Source organism: Giardia intestinalis, chromosome 4, assembly GCF_000002435.2.
Source record: "Giardia intestinalis strain WB C6 chromosome 4, whole genome shotgun sequence".
Lineage (NCBI taxonomy): Eukaryota > Fornicata > Diplomonadida > Hexamitidae > Giardia > Giardia duodenalis.
In genome coordinates, this window is record NC_051859.1 from 1,058,047 (window position 1) to 1,073,354 (window position 15,308).

The 15,308-nt window shown below is 47.2% G+C and overlaps 7 protein-coding genes across 7 annotated transcripts; 4 read left to right on the forward strand and 3 right to left on the reverse strand.

The window, feature by feature from the left end:
• Positions 1 to 243: 243 nt before the first annotated feature.
• GL50803_003867 (uncharacterized protein) lies at positions 244 to 1,740 on the forward strand (the record flags this gene model as incomplete). Its single annotated transcript, XM_001709711.2, has 1 exon — positions 244 to 1,740. The coding sequence occupies one exon, from the start codon at positions 244 to 246 to the stop codon at positions 1,738 to 1,740; it is 1,497 nt and encodes a 498-aa protein (XP_001709763.2).
• A 1-nt stretch (position 1,741) lies between these two features.
• Positions 1,742 to 4,972, reverse strand: GL50803_003868 (Coiled-coil protein; the record flags this gene model as incomplete). Its single annotated transcript, XM_001709713.1, has 1 exon — positions 1,742 to 4,972. One exon carries the CDS (start codon positions 4,970 to 4,972, stop codon positions 1,742 to 1,744), a length of 3,231 nt encoding a protein of 1,076 aa, XP_001709765.1.
• A 113-nt stretch (positions 4,973 to 5,085) lies between these two features.
• GL50803_003869 (Qa-SNARE 2) lies at positions 5,086 to 5,901 on the reverse strand (the record flags this gene model as incomplete). Its single annotated transcript, XM_001709714.1, has 1 exon — positions 5,086 to 5,901. One exon carries the CDS (start codon positions 5,899 to 5,901, stop codon positions 5,086 to 5,088), a length of 816 nt encoding a protein of 271 aa, XP_001709766.1.
• Positions 5,902 to 5,933: 32 nt separating this feature from the next.
• On the forward strand, positions 5,934 to 8,564 carry GL50803_0017074 (Coiled-coil protein; the record flags this gene model as incomplete). The annotated part of the gene is made up of 1 exon (XM_001709715.1): positions 5,934 to 8,564. One exon carries the CDS (start codon positions 5,934 to 5,936, stop codon positions 8,562 to 8,564), a length of 2,631 nt encoding a protein of 876 aa, XP_001709767.1.
• An 18-nt stretch (positions 8,565 to 8,582) lies between these two features.
• GL50803_002523 (uncharacterized protein) lies at positions 8,583 to 10,847 on the reverse strand (the record flags this gene model as incomplete). The annotated part of the gene is made up of 1 exon (XM_001709716.1): positions 8,583 to 10,847. The coding sequence occupies one exon, from the start codon at positions 10,845 to 10,847 to the stop codon at positions 8,583 to 8,585; it is 2,265 nt and encodes a 754-aa protein (XP_001709768.1).
• A 179-nt stretch (positions 10,848 to 11,026) lies between these two features.
• GL50803_0017075 (putative Spindle pole protein) lies at positions 11,027 to 13,369 on the forward strand (the record flags this gene model as incomplete). Its single annotated transcript, XM_001709717.1, has 1 exon — positions 11,027 to 13,369. One exon carries the CDS (start codon positions 11,027 to 11,029, stop codon positions 13,367 to 13,369), a length of 2,343 nt encoding a protein of 780 aa, XP_001709769.1.
• A 112-nt stretch (positions 13,370 to 13,481) lies between these two features.
• Positions 13,482 to 15,299, forward strand: GL50803_002305 (Intracellular protein transport protein USO1; the record flags this gene model as incomplete). The annotated part of the gene is made up of 1 exon (XM_001709719.1): positions 13,482 to 15,299. The coding sequence occupies one exon, from the start codon at positions 13,482 to 13,484 to the stop codon at positions 15,297 to 15,299; it is 1,818 nt and encodes a 605-aa protein (XP_001709771.1).
• Positions 15,300 to 15,308: the final 9 nt, after the last annotated feature.

The window sequence follows — 15,308 nt, forward strand, 5'->3', positions numbered from 1 at the left end:
GCTACCACTTCCTTTATTTGACGTGGGATATCTCAGGCAATTTCTTTTAGAAAAAGAAAGAAGGCTAAGACACTAGAGCATGTGAAGCAGAGTAGAGATACGTTGTGTAGAGCCGCGCATATCTACGTATAGAATTTCATGCATTCAAATTGTATTTCTCTGATCAAAAGGTCCAATCATAAGCAGGATAGACCACGAGCAGGAGTAAAATTTGATCGAAATTTTAAGTCTCTACTTGAGTCCATGGACGACAGCTGCACCCCCATACAGTTAGTAGACGTTGTTTCACCCACACTACAGGGAGAGGAAAGAACAGATAAGGACAGAATTATGGATGTTCCTTCAGAGACGGAATCGAAGCAGTCTTATGTGGCCGCTAAGATATCGACCAGATCTCCGAGCTGCGAATCTTCTAAGATGCGGAGACAGAAGGACAGTCATATGCCATCTGTCTATGCACAACGGCACCGGTCAACGCCGTCCAGAAGAAAAAGAATGGAACTCTGTGAGCCTGTTGCTTCTCCGCTGCGGATGGTGCTGACCCAGAGTATCTCGTCACCCGAAGACGCGGTCAATGTGACCACATCTATACTGAAAAAGAATGTGCCAGAAACATCAGACTACGCGTCGATCAACATGAAGAAAGAATCGCTTAGAAAGCTATTAGAGGAGTTATCTACATCCCCACGCTCAACTGCCAGTGGAGTGCTTTCACCAGGATATCTTCCCGCAGAATCCCTCAGAGTGTCGCCCATGAAAAACGATGCCACAGAAACCTCCATTACTGCACAGCAAACCATGAAAACGTCAATTGCATTATCACCTCTATACCCCCACCCAGAGGACAGCAAAGAACAAAAGTCCAAATTAGAAGAGTATGTTGCCAGGATTGCAGAGCTGGAAGAAATGCTCCAGCAGCGTGAACTAGAGATGAAGGAACTTATGATGGTTGTTCTGTCCAATGACCTTTTGAAGACATCATCTGACAGCGACAAAGTGGCAGCTTTAACCGAACAACTGAGGTGTAAAGAGAATGAATTGCGCCAGATGATAGAGTTTCTAGCCGATGAACAAAAGCGAAAAGAGGACACTAGGGCCATAGCAGTGCAAACAGATCAACATGCTGACCACTTGTCAGCAGAGAAAGACCAGTTACATATGGGAGCCTCTAAATGGAACACTGAGAATTTGTGTCCACGTTGTCGTGTCCGCGAACGGGTACTGGAAAATGGCGACAACAATGGTAAATCAGGACCTGCTGCCAAAGCAGATAAGAGTTCTTCTAGGGGACCTTCAAAGAAACAAGCAAGAGGAAGCCTCAAGGATGTGCTCCCTCAGGCAAAATCAGTCCCTGTCCGTAGAACAAAGAGTGTAGCTTCTACTCCCTCACAGATTGCAAAGAGATCCGACCAGTCAAGCAAGAATATACACATATTCAAGCAGTTATTACAATCTCCGAAGACCGATACGCACGAATTATCTAGTGTCCAAGCATTACCGCTTGCACAGTTTGCCTTGTCTCCACCAACGTCACTAACAAATTCTTCTATTGCACACTCACCAGCCGACTCCTATCCACTTGGGGAACAGCTGGCTCCCAGCCAATACTTCCTAAACACGTCTGTGAGTGTTGTTTCAGACACCACCTATACACCAGATTTAGGCTCAAAGGCTGACCCATCTACAGCAGACCCCCTATTCGATGCAGTGTTTTCTATTCTCACTGGTATAGCGAAGTAATCTATGCAATTGCTTTTCCACTCTGGACCTGCTGTTTCAGTAGTACACACTCCCCTCGAACCTGAACCAGCTCACAGGTAAGCGTTGCTATTGTGCTGTGCAATCCCGAAATTTCATTTTCTATGTCGCTAGTTTCCCGATAATTGCATGGTATGTCGGTATTAACTGCTGCATCTGCTGTTATGGATTGGGGAGGAGGGTTTTGGATGATATCTGCAACCTGCACTGCCCTTTCTAGTGTCACAACAGCGTTCGGTTTGCTTTCATCAGCAGTGGTGTGATTAGTGTATGGACCAATCGCCGCTGCAGCATCTGTCAATCGCTCTAGTAGCGCCTCTTCTCGTGCATTGGCTTGCTGAAGAGCCGCCTGCACTTGAGAGAGTTCAGTTGTTGTGCGTTTAAGCTCCTCATTGACAACTGTGTACTCATGGCTCAAGGCCTCTACACTCAATGTGCCATCATCCGAGGCTCGTACTGCTCTCAACACTCCTAGTTCTGCCGTGAGCTCTGCAAGCTTCTTTTTGTAGTCCTCTTCACGGACATTCTGTTCGTTCAATATGGCTGTTGTTTCGTTCATGTTTTCTAGAAGACTCCTATATGCTATTTTGAGAGAGCCAAGTGCCTCCCTGAGACTTTTTATTTTCGCCTTCGAAGCGGCCAGCTCATCCTGTAATGCATGAATCTTTCCCTCAGGTATATGATTCTCGTGGTTAGTGCTACTACCGCCATTGCCTGGAATGGTGGATTTCTTCAGCTGAGCGTGCAAAGTCTCTATTAATTTCTGTGCGTCTTGCAGGCGGACCACTAGCTCTTGTTTCTCCTTCTCTGTCTCGTCCAAGACATCTTGGAGACGTCTCCAAGACGTTTGCATATGCTCTACTTTCTCAGTGAACGAGTCCGATATATCTATGATGTGCGAACCGCTCTGGGAGACATTGACGGGAGCCTCTTGGCGCAGTTTGGTTTCTGTGGTGTTTGTCCAAACAGTGCTTGGCTTGTCTCTTTCCTCTAGTGCCAAGGATAGCCGGTTGATCTCCAGCTTGTATCGCTCACTGTCCTGTTGTAGCTCAGTGTTGAGGGACTCTAGGTCATAGATCTTTGTCTTGAGGTCGTTCGTAGTCGTCAGAAGCTCTTTAACCTCTGCAATCCGGGCAGCTGAAGAACTGCCGTCCAAAAGCTTGTCGTGCAATGTCGATATTTCTCCACGCAGTTGCTGAATAGTTTCTGATTTGCAACTTAATTCTTCCTCCCTCGTTATAGACTCTGCCGTCAGCTTTGCAATATCGCTATTCTTCACTGTGAGATCCAATGTAAGCTTTTCGAGTTGCATCTTCTTCTCAGAAAGCAGCTCTTCCACGTGAGCTAGCTTCTCAGATTCCATCTCCAGCTTCTTGAGCGCGTCGCAGAGATCCGTTTCCTTCTGAGATAGTTCTGCTGAGAGTCTCTTGATATCTCCGTAGCTTGTATTCCTTTCCAGTCTAAGTTGCTCAACTTCCAACTTAAGACTGTTGGTGGAATTTAGCAAAGCAACTATTTGCGCAGAAAACTTGGTGTTTTCCTCCATTAGAAGCGTGAGATCATTAGATTTTCTATCCAACTGCAAAGTTTTCTGGGCAAGCATATTTTCTAGCTCTGTGGTCCGACTGCTGGCTCGCTCCATACCATCCTTGGCCTCTTCCAAATCGTGACGCATCTTTGTGTCCATTAATTTAAGATTATGTAACAAGTCAGTCTTTTCTGCTAATTCCTTGTGCAGTCGCTCAATCCTGTTTTCGTTTCTTCGTATTTCTGCATCCTTTATCTCTAGCTCGTTCTGCAATTCGGTTATTTTGGATGTTGAGAACTCAATGCTGTCCGACTTCTGTGTAAGGAGCTCTTTGAGACGCGCGATCTCTGCAGCAGCCTTTTTGAGTAGCGTCAGCTTAATTCCCAGCTCTTTGGAAACGAGCCCTAGTTCGGCAGTCTTTTCATCTGCACGAAGAGCGTTATCTCCCGCTTCTTTGCGCTTAACTACTAACTCAGCAGACTGCTCTACTAAATTCCTTTCGAGACTCTTTGCGTGCTCACTAAGAGTTGCAAACTCTTGCTCAAGAAGTGCCAGCCGTTCATCCTTCTTATCTAAGCTAGCTGAAAGCATCTTCACCTCGTCAGCAAGCTCTAAAATCTTGCGAGAATCTGCCTCTTTCTGCGTAGTTAGAACAGAGGTCTCCCCCTTCGATTTGATAAGGTCACATTGAAGATTCAAAAGGTTTGAGGAGATGGCTTCAGCACCAACTGCAGTATAACCATCATCGGATAAAAGCTGGGCTAAAAGGTCATCCACTTCGTCCTCATCATTATTGGTAGGTGCATGTGAATTCCCAGGCTGTAGATTGGTCTCGCAGCTGAATGATTGAATGGATTGCTCTGCAACGTTGGCATATGTGCTCTCCTTGCCCTTTGCAAGTAAGATCGTGGATACCTCACTAGTCTTGTGTGTCCTGGACATATTGGTGTGAAGACATACCTTTGGTGGAAAGTGGTCAGTGTGCTGATTTATGTTTGTAGTGGAGATGGTGCCAACGCCCTGCGAATCTGTCTCTATCGAAAGGTCTTTACCGTAAGAGCCAATGCACTGCTGTTTCCGAGTAAGTAAAGAGAAGAGCGATTGCAGCACGGCGGTGGACATAATGTAGGGCTGCAGGTTGCCGCTGGAGTTGATGATTAGTGTTGGACATGCCATGCAAAATCCTCTCTCTCGGACCAGTGCATCAACCTCCTGAATATCCTTAGTGTAGCGGACGGCTATGCGCTCTCGAACCAGGCACTCGTCGTAGGATCGATGAGAAGCAAGTGTTTCTTTAAGCTTCTTACACTCATCTCCCAGCTTCTCCCTATGTTTGCTGAGATCAGAAGAGAGCAAAGCAGTGTACTCTGTTAATTGATCTAGGCTAAGATCCTCGGCTGTGTTTAAAAGTTGACGTATTGCTGTGCTTGTGGATGAGGCGTCTGCACCCTTCTTGCAGATAAGTTCGGGACTGAAATAGATAACCCGATAGCTGTACTTAGTGATATATTGACAAAAAAGGCCGAGAAGGGTGAGATCTTGCACGTATAGCTCGACAAGCATCGCCATCTCTAAGATCGGGTCATTGGTGAATAAAGGCCCCGACGGACCGTCCACATTCAGTGGAGTATTCGGCTGAACATCACTTCCATGTGCTTGCTCTGTCCCTCCCCGAAGCTCGGACATGGAGGGAGCGGATTTTGAAATTTACAGGAAATATGTTCAGCTATATTAATATTTCTAAGCACAGCTCATTGCCGGCAAGGCTGAGAAGGCAGGGTTAGTACATTCGCAGAAGGCTATATAAGTCGCAGAAAAATATATGTTAGTAGCAGACCATAATCGACTCCTATGATGATATAAGTTAATTTCTTGCACCATCGCATCTTCCATTGCCGCTTTCGGGCGTGCTTAAGTATATCTCTTCCTTCCTCAGCGTATCCAACTGCGGTATACACATTTGCATCTATTCTATCTAGCACCGTTCCTTGCTCATAGATGAGCTCAGACATCTGGGTGATAATATTTGCTATCTCTGCGATCCCTGTGGTTATGTACGTTATTTCTTGCTGACGCATTTTGATCTCCTCTGAACTCAACTCCGCCCGTTGATCTGCAAGTGCAGAAATGTTCCTGGCTTGAGATGTTAGGTGAGCACCTTCGTAGGTCTCGGGAAGAGCCAAGGCTGCCGCATACCGTTGGTGTATGTCACGAAGATTCTGGGTTTCCCTCCGTAGACTCGCAAAGAGGGACCCCACAACTCCTCGCCGGAGCTCCTCCTCCGCAGGGTTATTCAAAGACTGCGCATTCAGTCCAACAATTCCTGCTTGAAGTGTTTCAATTTGGTCTGTTGCACTCTTGCCCAGTGTCTTGATCTCGCCTGCGAGAATATCGTTAAAGATGGACCTCTGTCTCTGCCTCTCTTTGTCTTCTATCTTAGTCAGGGTCTGCTGAAGCGTTAGGATATCAGCACGCAGTTTATTGGCCATCTGCATCCAGACGGGGTCCGCAGGTTCTACAAAAACGTTGTCGTCCTCTAGAGACCCCAAGCGCTCTTTGTGTACCTGCGACCGTGCGGTCTGAAACTCCGCAGTTAGATCTATGGTCACTGTCATCTAATTTTTAATAATTCTCAGAGGACTACGTGATGTTTCCGACGCTTACTGCAGCAGAACTGCGGGTGAACCATGCCTTCGACAAGTTTGAGCGGACAAGGAGCCCAGCAAATGAGCATTACATAAAATCAACAGCGCCGGCTTCGGTACGGCGGCCCAATAACCCTCATTGGGACATGATTCAAGTGTTTATCCTCGACATGGATCTACTGGACAAGCTTGGGGACGCGCTCTCCATATTTGGAAGGAAAGAAATACTTCATATTAACATCATGGAGATAAATCTTCAAGAGCCAGGAGTCGTCTATAACCGGGCGCGACGAGTACTTGATCATTTTTACACCCTCTCGACAGCGGAGTACTCCGCTGCTCTTGAAGTTATGCTAAGCAAGATAGACGATCACTTCAATCAGAGACAAAGTATCCTTCAGAAATTCTGTAAGTGGCTTAATTCACACACAGAGGGGGCTGGAAAGCTCACATCAATTAATATTAGCAAGCTCTTGCTGGTGTACTCTGTTGACTTGACGCAGCTGAACAGTTACATGCGATCCAAGGGCCTTCCACCAATAAGCTTCCAGCGGATGTTTGTTGGGTCTAACGTTTTGGCACCATATATTATTTCTAGCGCCATTGTTACATCCTTTGAGCTACTCAATGAGCGCTATAGACGACATATGGCAAGCTCCAGTGGAGACTTTCTACTCTCTCCTGAAGACTTTTTGTACGCTTCAAAGGTTGTGGGCAAGGCTAACGCAGCCACTTCTGGCTCATCCAGTTCTCCTGGCCATGATTCTGAAAGTGGCTACGTGAATTCTGTCTTGCTTAGTCGCATTTCCGAGCATATAAAGGCACGCGAAGGCAGTCTTCTGAATGCTGGCGAAGAGGTGGTTAATTCTATATCTCTCCCGTTGACACTGGCAGACGCTGACACTCAAACAGACGATATTCTTGGCAGGCTACAAGAGGAGTTGAATACACTTTCGGCCCAGAACGCCACACTATCCCATACGATCGATGAACTAATGAAAAAAGGCGCTAAGGAACAAGCAGATGAAACCCTCCATCTTAATAATGCACTTCTAGCAGCAAACGTGGAAATTACAGCATTGAAAAAGCAGCTAATGGATGTGTACACTGAGAAGGGGGAGCAGACAGCAGAGCTAGAGACATTGCAGATGAATGAGCAACTCTATCGCTCTGATGCGCAGCGTCTGCGAGAGAACTTGACGTCTATGACTAAGCGACTTGAAGAGGTATCGTATGAAATGAGCTCATTAAAGGAAGATAGCATCTCCACCAATGCTCGCTTAGCGAAAGAGCAACACAACTCTCGCTCACAACAAGATCTTATTGAACGGTTGCGGACCGAAATTTTATCTCTAGCGAAAGCAGTTCTTCCTTCTAAAGAATCTCTACCCAATGAGGAGCAAAGTGCGTTTGGAGAAACACTGGTTACCGTTCTGAAGAACATTACTAAGGAGCACCAGTTACTCAAACAGCATAGTACAGCAATTGAAATGGTCTGTGAAGAGCAGAGAAAGAAGCTGCAATATGAAGCTGACCGGAAGAGTGCGCTGATAGACAAGCACGTGGGAGACGACCACGAAGTTTTGCTAGAAATGCAGACAGAATCAAAGCAGCAGTTGGAGATAGACAGGCTAAATAAGCTCCTTGTGGATAAAAGCGAAGAGGTGAGTTACTTCAAGCAGATCGTTGAAAACTACAACAGCCAGATCCAGATGGCTGATGCAGCTAGTAATGCAGAAAACTATCTCCAAGAAATGAAGCTACTCCGGAGCAAGCTCGAAAACGAATACGAAGACGTGCTCAATAGCACTAAAGCTAGCATGTTGAGCTCAGTCACTGAGTTCACATCACACAAATCTGAGGAAATCTCCAAGCTGAACGAGACTCTGGCTGCAAAGTCCCAAATGCTAGAAGCAACAAAGGCAAAGCTGAAAGAGGACGAGGAAGAGTTAACGGCACTTCGAGAGGCCCTTGCGGCGGCCCAAGGAGAGGTTTCGCAGCGAGATGAGCTGATAAAGGATCTTCTAATAAAAACAAGCGAGATAGAGACAGAACAAAGAGATGATGCTCTTAACCAATCGTTTTCCCAACAACGTGCTATATTTGACAGCGAAATAGCCAACAGAGATGCCATAATTGCAGAACTGTCTAAGATGCAGAGCATTCCCCCGGCATGGCTGCAAGTGGAAGTTGACATCATCAAGAAGGACACTGCGTCTCTTCTAACCTATATAGATACGTGTGATTTTAGCAAAGTAACAGAAGATAAAAGCAACATCTCCAGACATTTGTCAAGCGTTATATCAAGCATTGCAATCCTTCAACAAAGACTCGAAGCGTCCAGCCGCACGGCAACTGCAATCAGCGACACTGGTCTTCAAATGGCGGACAACCCAGAAAGCTTTGAGGCTTCCGAGCAAGATAACCAGGAGTCGTTTGGAGTGGTGAGGTTCCAGTTAGCCACCAATACACAGCTGGCCAAAACTGCGGTCCATATTAACGACGACAATGTAAGAGCTCCCAGCAGCTTGGCCAGCACTGCAAAGAGCTTTGACGATTACGTTGAGATCTCTGAGGAAGACGAAGCAGCTAGAGGCCTCTCTGGGTCCTCAGCAGCAGCTAGTGCAGAATAGAGGAAAATTAGAAATGCATCACTCATAGAAATCCTTACCAAAATCAATGTTATTTTTATTGCTTGCGATAAGTTGTAATTGACCTCTATCCTCGTCCTGTTCTCTGGTGCTTTTATCAATAGTTTTCTTTGCAGCCCCGTAGCTGCGAGCCATAACCTTTCGTATTGTGGCCTTCTTGATTGGCTCCAGAGCTCTTTCCCGAGCGCGGGCTATCTTATCTGCATGAATCACTGCCAATTCCTCTTGACGCTTGCGGTGTCTCTCCTTGCGCCTTTCTTTCTCACGTGCTTTTTCAAATAAAATGTGGTACTTCTCTGGCAGCTTTCTAACGAGTGCGGAGGAATGCTGCAAAAGCCTTTCTATCTTACTCAGCATGTTCAGTGGTGTGACAGAGAGCGCGTCGCTGTCTGACGTCTTTGTACAGTGGATGTATGCCTGTCTGATGGCGTCCTCAAGAAGGGACACCAGATGTGTATTGTGGTCAAGGGTCGCTTCTACATACGAAGCTTCACCCTCCACCTCCTCTGCATCTGTCCGCTGGGCCAGCGTTTGAAGGTTTCCAGTTTGCATTAATAATTGGCGCATCTCTTCCTCCCTTTCTCTATATTCATTAATACACCTATCTATGAAAGCCTCCTGGCTCGTCTCTACTGTCTGCAAATGCTCCAGCAAGAAGAAGTTGGTATTCTCAATCGATCTGAGCGACTCGACAAACTCGTTGGTGTCCAGAAAAGGTATCTTATTCTCCTCATTCACGAAAAGACCTACGTTTGTACTGTAGTAATCACTGAGGCCTGGCTCTGACACCGGGATGTGGGAGTACTCCTCTATGCTGATCTGCGTGGCGCGAACAAGATGACGCATCGTGAGACCAAGCTGCTTGAGGTTATTTTTCATAAGCACTGATCCGTCTGTGGACACAGCACCAGCGCCTATCTGCGACTCTTGAATAACTGGCCCTGACTCCGCAAACACATTGGGTGCCATACGCATGATGTACTGCTTGTCCTCCTGTGAAGATATGGTCATGTAGTTGCAGTAGTTTGTGCAGGGCTCTGGGCACCGGCCACTGGGTATTGTATAAAATTCCAGAATTTCGCTCAGCTTCTTCAGTACAATGGTTCCAGGCATCTCCTCTAGGTTCTTACTCGGATCTATTCTGTCGTTTGTATTAATTGTACTGGCGAGCACCTCCGTACTCTCTGTAAGGATCTTGTCATAGTAGGTCCTGCCACTCTGAGCTCCAGCATCATTCATAGTAATTAGATTGTACGGTGTTATGGCGCCAGTCTGCACAATTGTTGAGTTCAGCGGAAAGCAGAAGCACGTGAGGCAGAGTCCGTGACAGTGTCCATACTTCTCCAAACAGAAGGCTATGGCCATACGTTGAACAGTATGTCGCTCTCGTCGCCCTACGAGTAGCTCTCTATCTTTAATGGAAATGAGTTGGTCCAAGAAAAGCCTATACCTATGTAGCTGACGAATGGACAGCTCGTGCTTGGTTATCTCTGACTTCAAAGCGAGTATTTGGCTACTGGTGTTACGAATCATTTCTTGTCTCTGTGTTCGGGCCTTAACAGCCTTCTCAGACTCCGATATTGTCTTCACAGTCCCCAGATCGCTGTGGCGAATGAACTTATCGAACTTCGAGACCTCCACATCGAGCTTTTTCACTTCTGCCTTGAGATTGTCTTCCTTTGCACGAATTTGGTTATTGATGTTATCTATTTCGCTCTTTTTGGTTTGCAAAGACAGCTCCGCAAGGAAGATGTCTCTTTGCTTGCTCATGTACTCGTCCAGCTTTGGCCGAGGGCCCGGGTCCCGGACCAAGTTCTCAAGAAATTCACGGTCCTTTTTCGTCAGATGTGCGTATTTCTCTGAATAGAGAGGGGAGTAAGCGTCCAAACGATTGAGGACTTCCTTCGGAATCTGGAGCTCTTCCTCTCGTGCCACACGCTGGTTACGGGTCTTTGCAATGGGTGGAAGAGACGTTGTGCCCTTGCCTGTCTGTGCTTTTGATCCTCTACCGCTGATGTTGCTGGTTGCTGTGGATGAATGTCCTGAAGAGGAGGCTGATCCCTTGCTTCTAGACTCTGTCAGGCCAAGATTCCTGTTCCTGGAGGCGTATTCGCTAGTTCGCATATGGATGGGAATTTTCTTCAGTAACGCGGCCTGCTCGGCTTTCTCACGTTGATCGTCCGCTCTTACTTTATAGATGTCAAAGTCGCTATTCAGTCGAAACGGATTGGTCTCCATTTTATCGTAGTACTCATCTTCGAGCATGAGTCCAAATCTGATTTTTTGTCAACTAACTTGTTGTCATGAAAAGGTGAGTAGTTTATCTTTCTAGCGAGATAAATGCATCATTACGTCATCAACGGCTACAGAACGCTGTTGCCCTGATTGACAAGGAAAATTTCTGGTAAATTCACTTTCTGCCGGGAAAAAATCGGCTGAATTTGATGCTAGCGCGCACAAAACCGCGCCCGGGGACCAAAGCACGCTCTGCAAGTTGCACTGGACGGGATGAAAATCACCACAGTGGCCATAGGCGTCCAGCAAAGCAGCATCTAAGTCGATCAGCATCGAGTGATCGCGAGCCACGAAGAGTTAGAAAATCCGGAACGCCCCGGTCTCTCCATCCGTCTCCAGAACTTCTCACATCGGATAGTGCTAGCTACCAGGAGGTCAATTTGACTAAACGCTCTAGGCCGGCTAGATACAGCACCCCTCAGACGCTTAAATTTACCACCGATGCTACCTGGTCAACGCCAGTTGCTAGGCCTCAGCGACCAGTTCATATGTCAAAGAATAGCACCATGAGTTCCCTGATTTCTAATGCGATCACCGTCGTCTCTTCTCGTCGCCAACCAAAAGAAGCAAGAGACAAAAACCTAGATGATCCTCCTCTTGTGCTTTCAGAGTTAAACAACACAGCGTCCAGCACCCTCTCAGCTGAGGCAACGCAGTTTATCGTCGATCAATTAGTGAAGACAGATGCGAGTATCGCAGACCTCACCAGAAAGATAGATGGTTTGGCCCAGGCACAAGCTTACAATGGCCCAGATGTTTCGTCTTCCGATCTACGAAGAGCTCTGTCGGACAATGATGCTCTACGTGCCCAGATGAGCTCCATGACACAAGCATTTGTCCGCGATACAGCAGAAACTAGAAGAAAGATTGCCGCAACGTGCAGTCTTAGCTCCACACTGCGATCAGCTCTAGAAAAAAGTGCCATCCATAGCATGGAACTAGAGACCAAACTAGCTGCCAAAGAAACACAACTACAGAGGCTCCAATGGATCAACAAGAACCTGGCAGCTAAGCTTGCTGCTGCTAATCCTCGTATTGGCACCACAAGACCAAGTAGTGCATATTCCTCAAAGAAGTTGAAAAGCACGCCCACTTATGAGACCCCCGAGAAGCGTAGACGTTGCTCGAGTGCACGACAAGAGTCGGGACGTGTGTATCAAGCTGCAGCACCAGCCATCGTAATATCACAGAGCCTACTGGAGTCACTGGATGATGCGCCAGAGCAGAAAAGTCACTTGTTGGAGCATAGCGCGCATATGGATAGAAGATCTTCTGCGCACAATTATAATAGACCTTTAACCATCTCCTATGGTCTTCCAGAAGTACTTAGTGTAGAGTCTGTCAGACATTTCTCCCCACCCAGTACTCCTCAATTACATGCCAAGTCTCGGCCCATGCCAGAACTCGATGCCGTAGTATCTCATAATAAGACAGCATACACAGCAAGCTCTTTCCGGAAGTCCACGGCAGCATCTTCTTCGTCTAAGAGGACCTCAGCCCACAAGCCAAGGTCTCCTCAAAGTGCAAGGCAGAGCGCCCTAGAAACATATGCTCAGACAGCATTAGTTAACGAAGTATCTCTATGGAAGGAGCGATGCACAGAAAAGGACTTGCTGGTCGAGTCCTTAGAACGCCAGACAAATGAATTAAAGGAGCGCTTGAAGGAGAAGGAGACTCAGTTGGTATCAGTGCAGCAGCAAACCATGAATGTCTTGGCAGAAAAGAAGCTTTTAGTTGACGAGCTAAGCCGAGCAAAGACAGAAGCGGGCACCCGTGAGGCTGTAGCAGTCTCAGTCGAAGGATTGCCCTCACGGCCACAGTACAGTGAGGAACGGCTAGAAGACAAAGTAGCATCTCTTGAAGCAGATCTCTCTTCAAAGGATATACTAATTGCAGACCTAATGGCTCAACTACAGAGCCTCAAGTCTAATAATGAGCAAGCGTCCTCCAGCGAGGCCATTGTGAGTCCTAGCCACGTGAGCATTCCCACTTCTAATGCTGAGATTCGGACTGGCAAATCCTCTCCTTCTCCACTAACCTCAACCAGCGTGATGCAATCTATCGATAACCATTCTCCTGCAGACAGTGCTGCTGAGCTAGAGACGCAGCTGTATAAGGTTTGCGCAAATTCACCTGTGATCACCCCCTCCCAGCCATCGAAGGCTCCCCAAACAAAGGCAGACAAAAAGGAGATCAAGCGCCTCTTGAAGCAGGAAAAGAAGCAGGAGAAGCTTATGAGGCGCGCTGCAAGTAACTCTAGCACCAGTGCTGGGTCTAAGAAAGGATCCCGCGCCAGCTCGCGCAGTAGAAGTGCATTTTCGCACTGTGGAGGCGGGAGTACCCTAAAGACCGAAATTCAAGAAGAGGTAGATTACATTACTGATTCCTCTAGGAACGCAGGCATCATCGCAACTGCAGTGAGCTCGACGTCTGCTCCCATCAACGAGATTACAGAAGGAACATATACGAAGGTATCACTTTTTGATGAATAAGGCACGACCATTGGTATTTTCCTAGACAAAAGCCTTTTCAATGTGCCCCAGGGCTACAGTGCAGACAATTACACATTCATTTGTTTCAAATTTCAAAAAAGCGTGTTAACCAATGAATTCAGACAACTTTGTATACGGGCTTTTATCCCCAAATACGTCTCAGAAGTATGCAAATATCGAAAATTACGAAGGATTTAATCAGAACAGACAGACAGCTGCGCAGCGTGGAGCTGGAGGATTGGCAAACTATCCCTCTGGAAGCATTGGGGGGCAGAGGCCTGGTGTGCGGCAACACACACCCCGGAACACTGATGGCACGCCACGGGAGAAACCAACACGCATAAGCAAGCTCATAGACCTATTTTTTGCAGACTACTTCGTCGACAGTTACGAGGACTCTGACATTGACGAGACACCTAAGTTGAAGAAGCAAGTAGAGGAGTATAAAGCCCGCGAAGCCAAATACATTCAAGAAATAGACACACTAACGATTCACAATAATGATCTAGCAACACAGTTAGAGGAGTTTAACGATAACAACCATAGCACAGTTGTAACACTAGAGCAACGAATAGACAGTCTCACTAGTGAAAACGTCAAGATACGGGAGGAGATGGACCTGTTGAAGGAGGAGTTGGTGGTACTCAAGAAGTCCTCTAAGTCCACCCGTTATGCCATAGAAGACTATGAGCAGCAGCTAAAGCAGCAGCGGACGAAGAACAACTCTCTCATAGAGGACTTGGCGTCCGCGCAGGCAGAGGCGTCGATGCTGAATGGAAAAATAGCTGACCTGTCCGCTTCTCTCGCATATTCAGAGCAGCAGTGCGCTAATATGGCAAAAAAGTTGGCTCAGGAACGAGAAAATGCAGCGTCAGAACTGTGCGCAGCAAGAACAGACAACGCCAAGCTCCGCATAGAGTATGAGCGGGTCCTTACAGAATTGCAAGAGACGCATGCTGCACATCGAGAGCGCATCAGGCTTTTGGAGGACGACCGAGGGAGATTGCAAAATGAGCTGCGAGAATCTAAAATTGATCTCCAGTCATCCATCAAGGAAGCAAATGACTTCAAACGGAAGAGCATTGCGCTCTCTATGCCCATTCCGACTAGAGAGATGACGATGGCTCTCACAAACAAGGACGAGGAGATACACAGGCTTAACCTGACGATCAGCTCCTTGGAAGAACGCCATCGCACTACGATAAAGGAAGTTGAAGCTGCGCATGAGCTCCTGTCGGCTGATATGGTGGCAAAGGATAAGGCCTTGTTGAAAAGCAAGGCAGAGATTGCAGGTCTATCGGAGCAGCTGGATGCCATGATAAAGCACAAGTTGGAATTGCAATCTAGAATCGGTTTTCTGGAGCGTGTTGTAAAGGACAAGGATGAAGCCATTGAATCTATCCAGGATAGAGCCGGTGCGGCACAGACCGCCGTGGCCCTCTCCAACGGCCAGCACAGCATAGATGTATCCGCGCTTCGTGCACAGATAAAGGAAAAGAATTGTGAGATTACTCGTCTTCAGGACGAAATGCGGAACGTGCTTCAGTCAAAGAATGCTGAGATCAATGCCCTCAAGCTAAATGTAACCACGCTTACGGAGAGGGTGCGGGAGTACAGAGACCGATTGATGGAGTCTGGCAGCCCCAGTAGCTCAAAGGTTAACGACCTCAAGCTCCTTCAGGTACTCGGAAAGGAGTCCTCCTCCACACACGATAGTACGGAGTCGGAGATTGGCGCGCTGGAGAAGGAGCTCTCCATCAAGAACATATTAATAAAGAAGAAGGACGAGGACATAGATTTCTTCCGTTCACAGCTCGTGCTGAGAGAAGCAGAAATAGAGCGGCTACTCTCGTCGCAGACGAGCACTTGTAGCAAACAGCCTAGGACCCCCTTGAAGGCCGTGCTGAAGAAAAGCAAGAGCAAGAGCTAAGTCATGCCG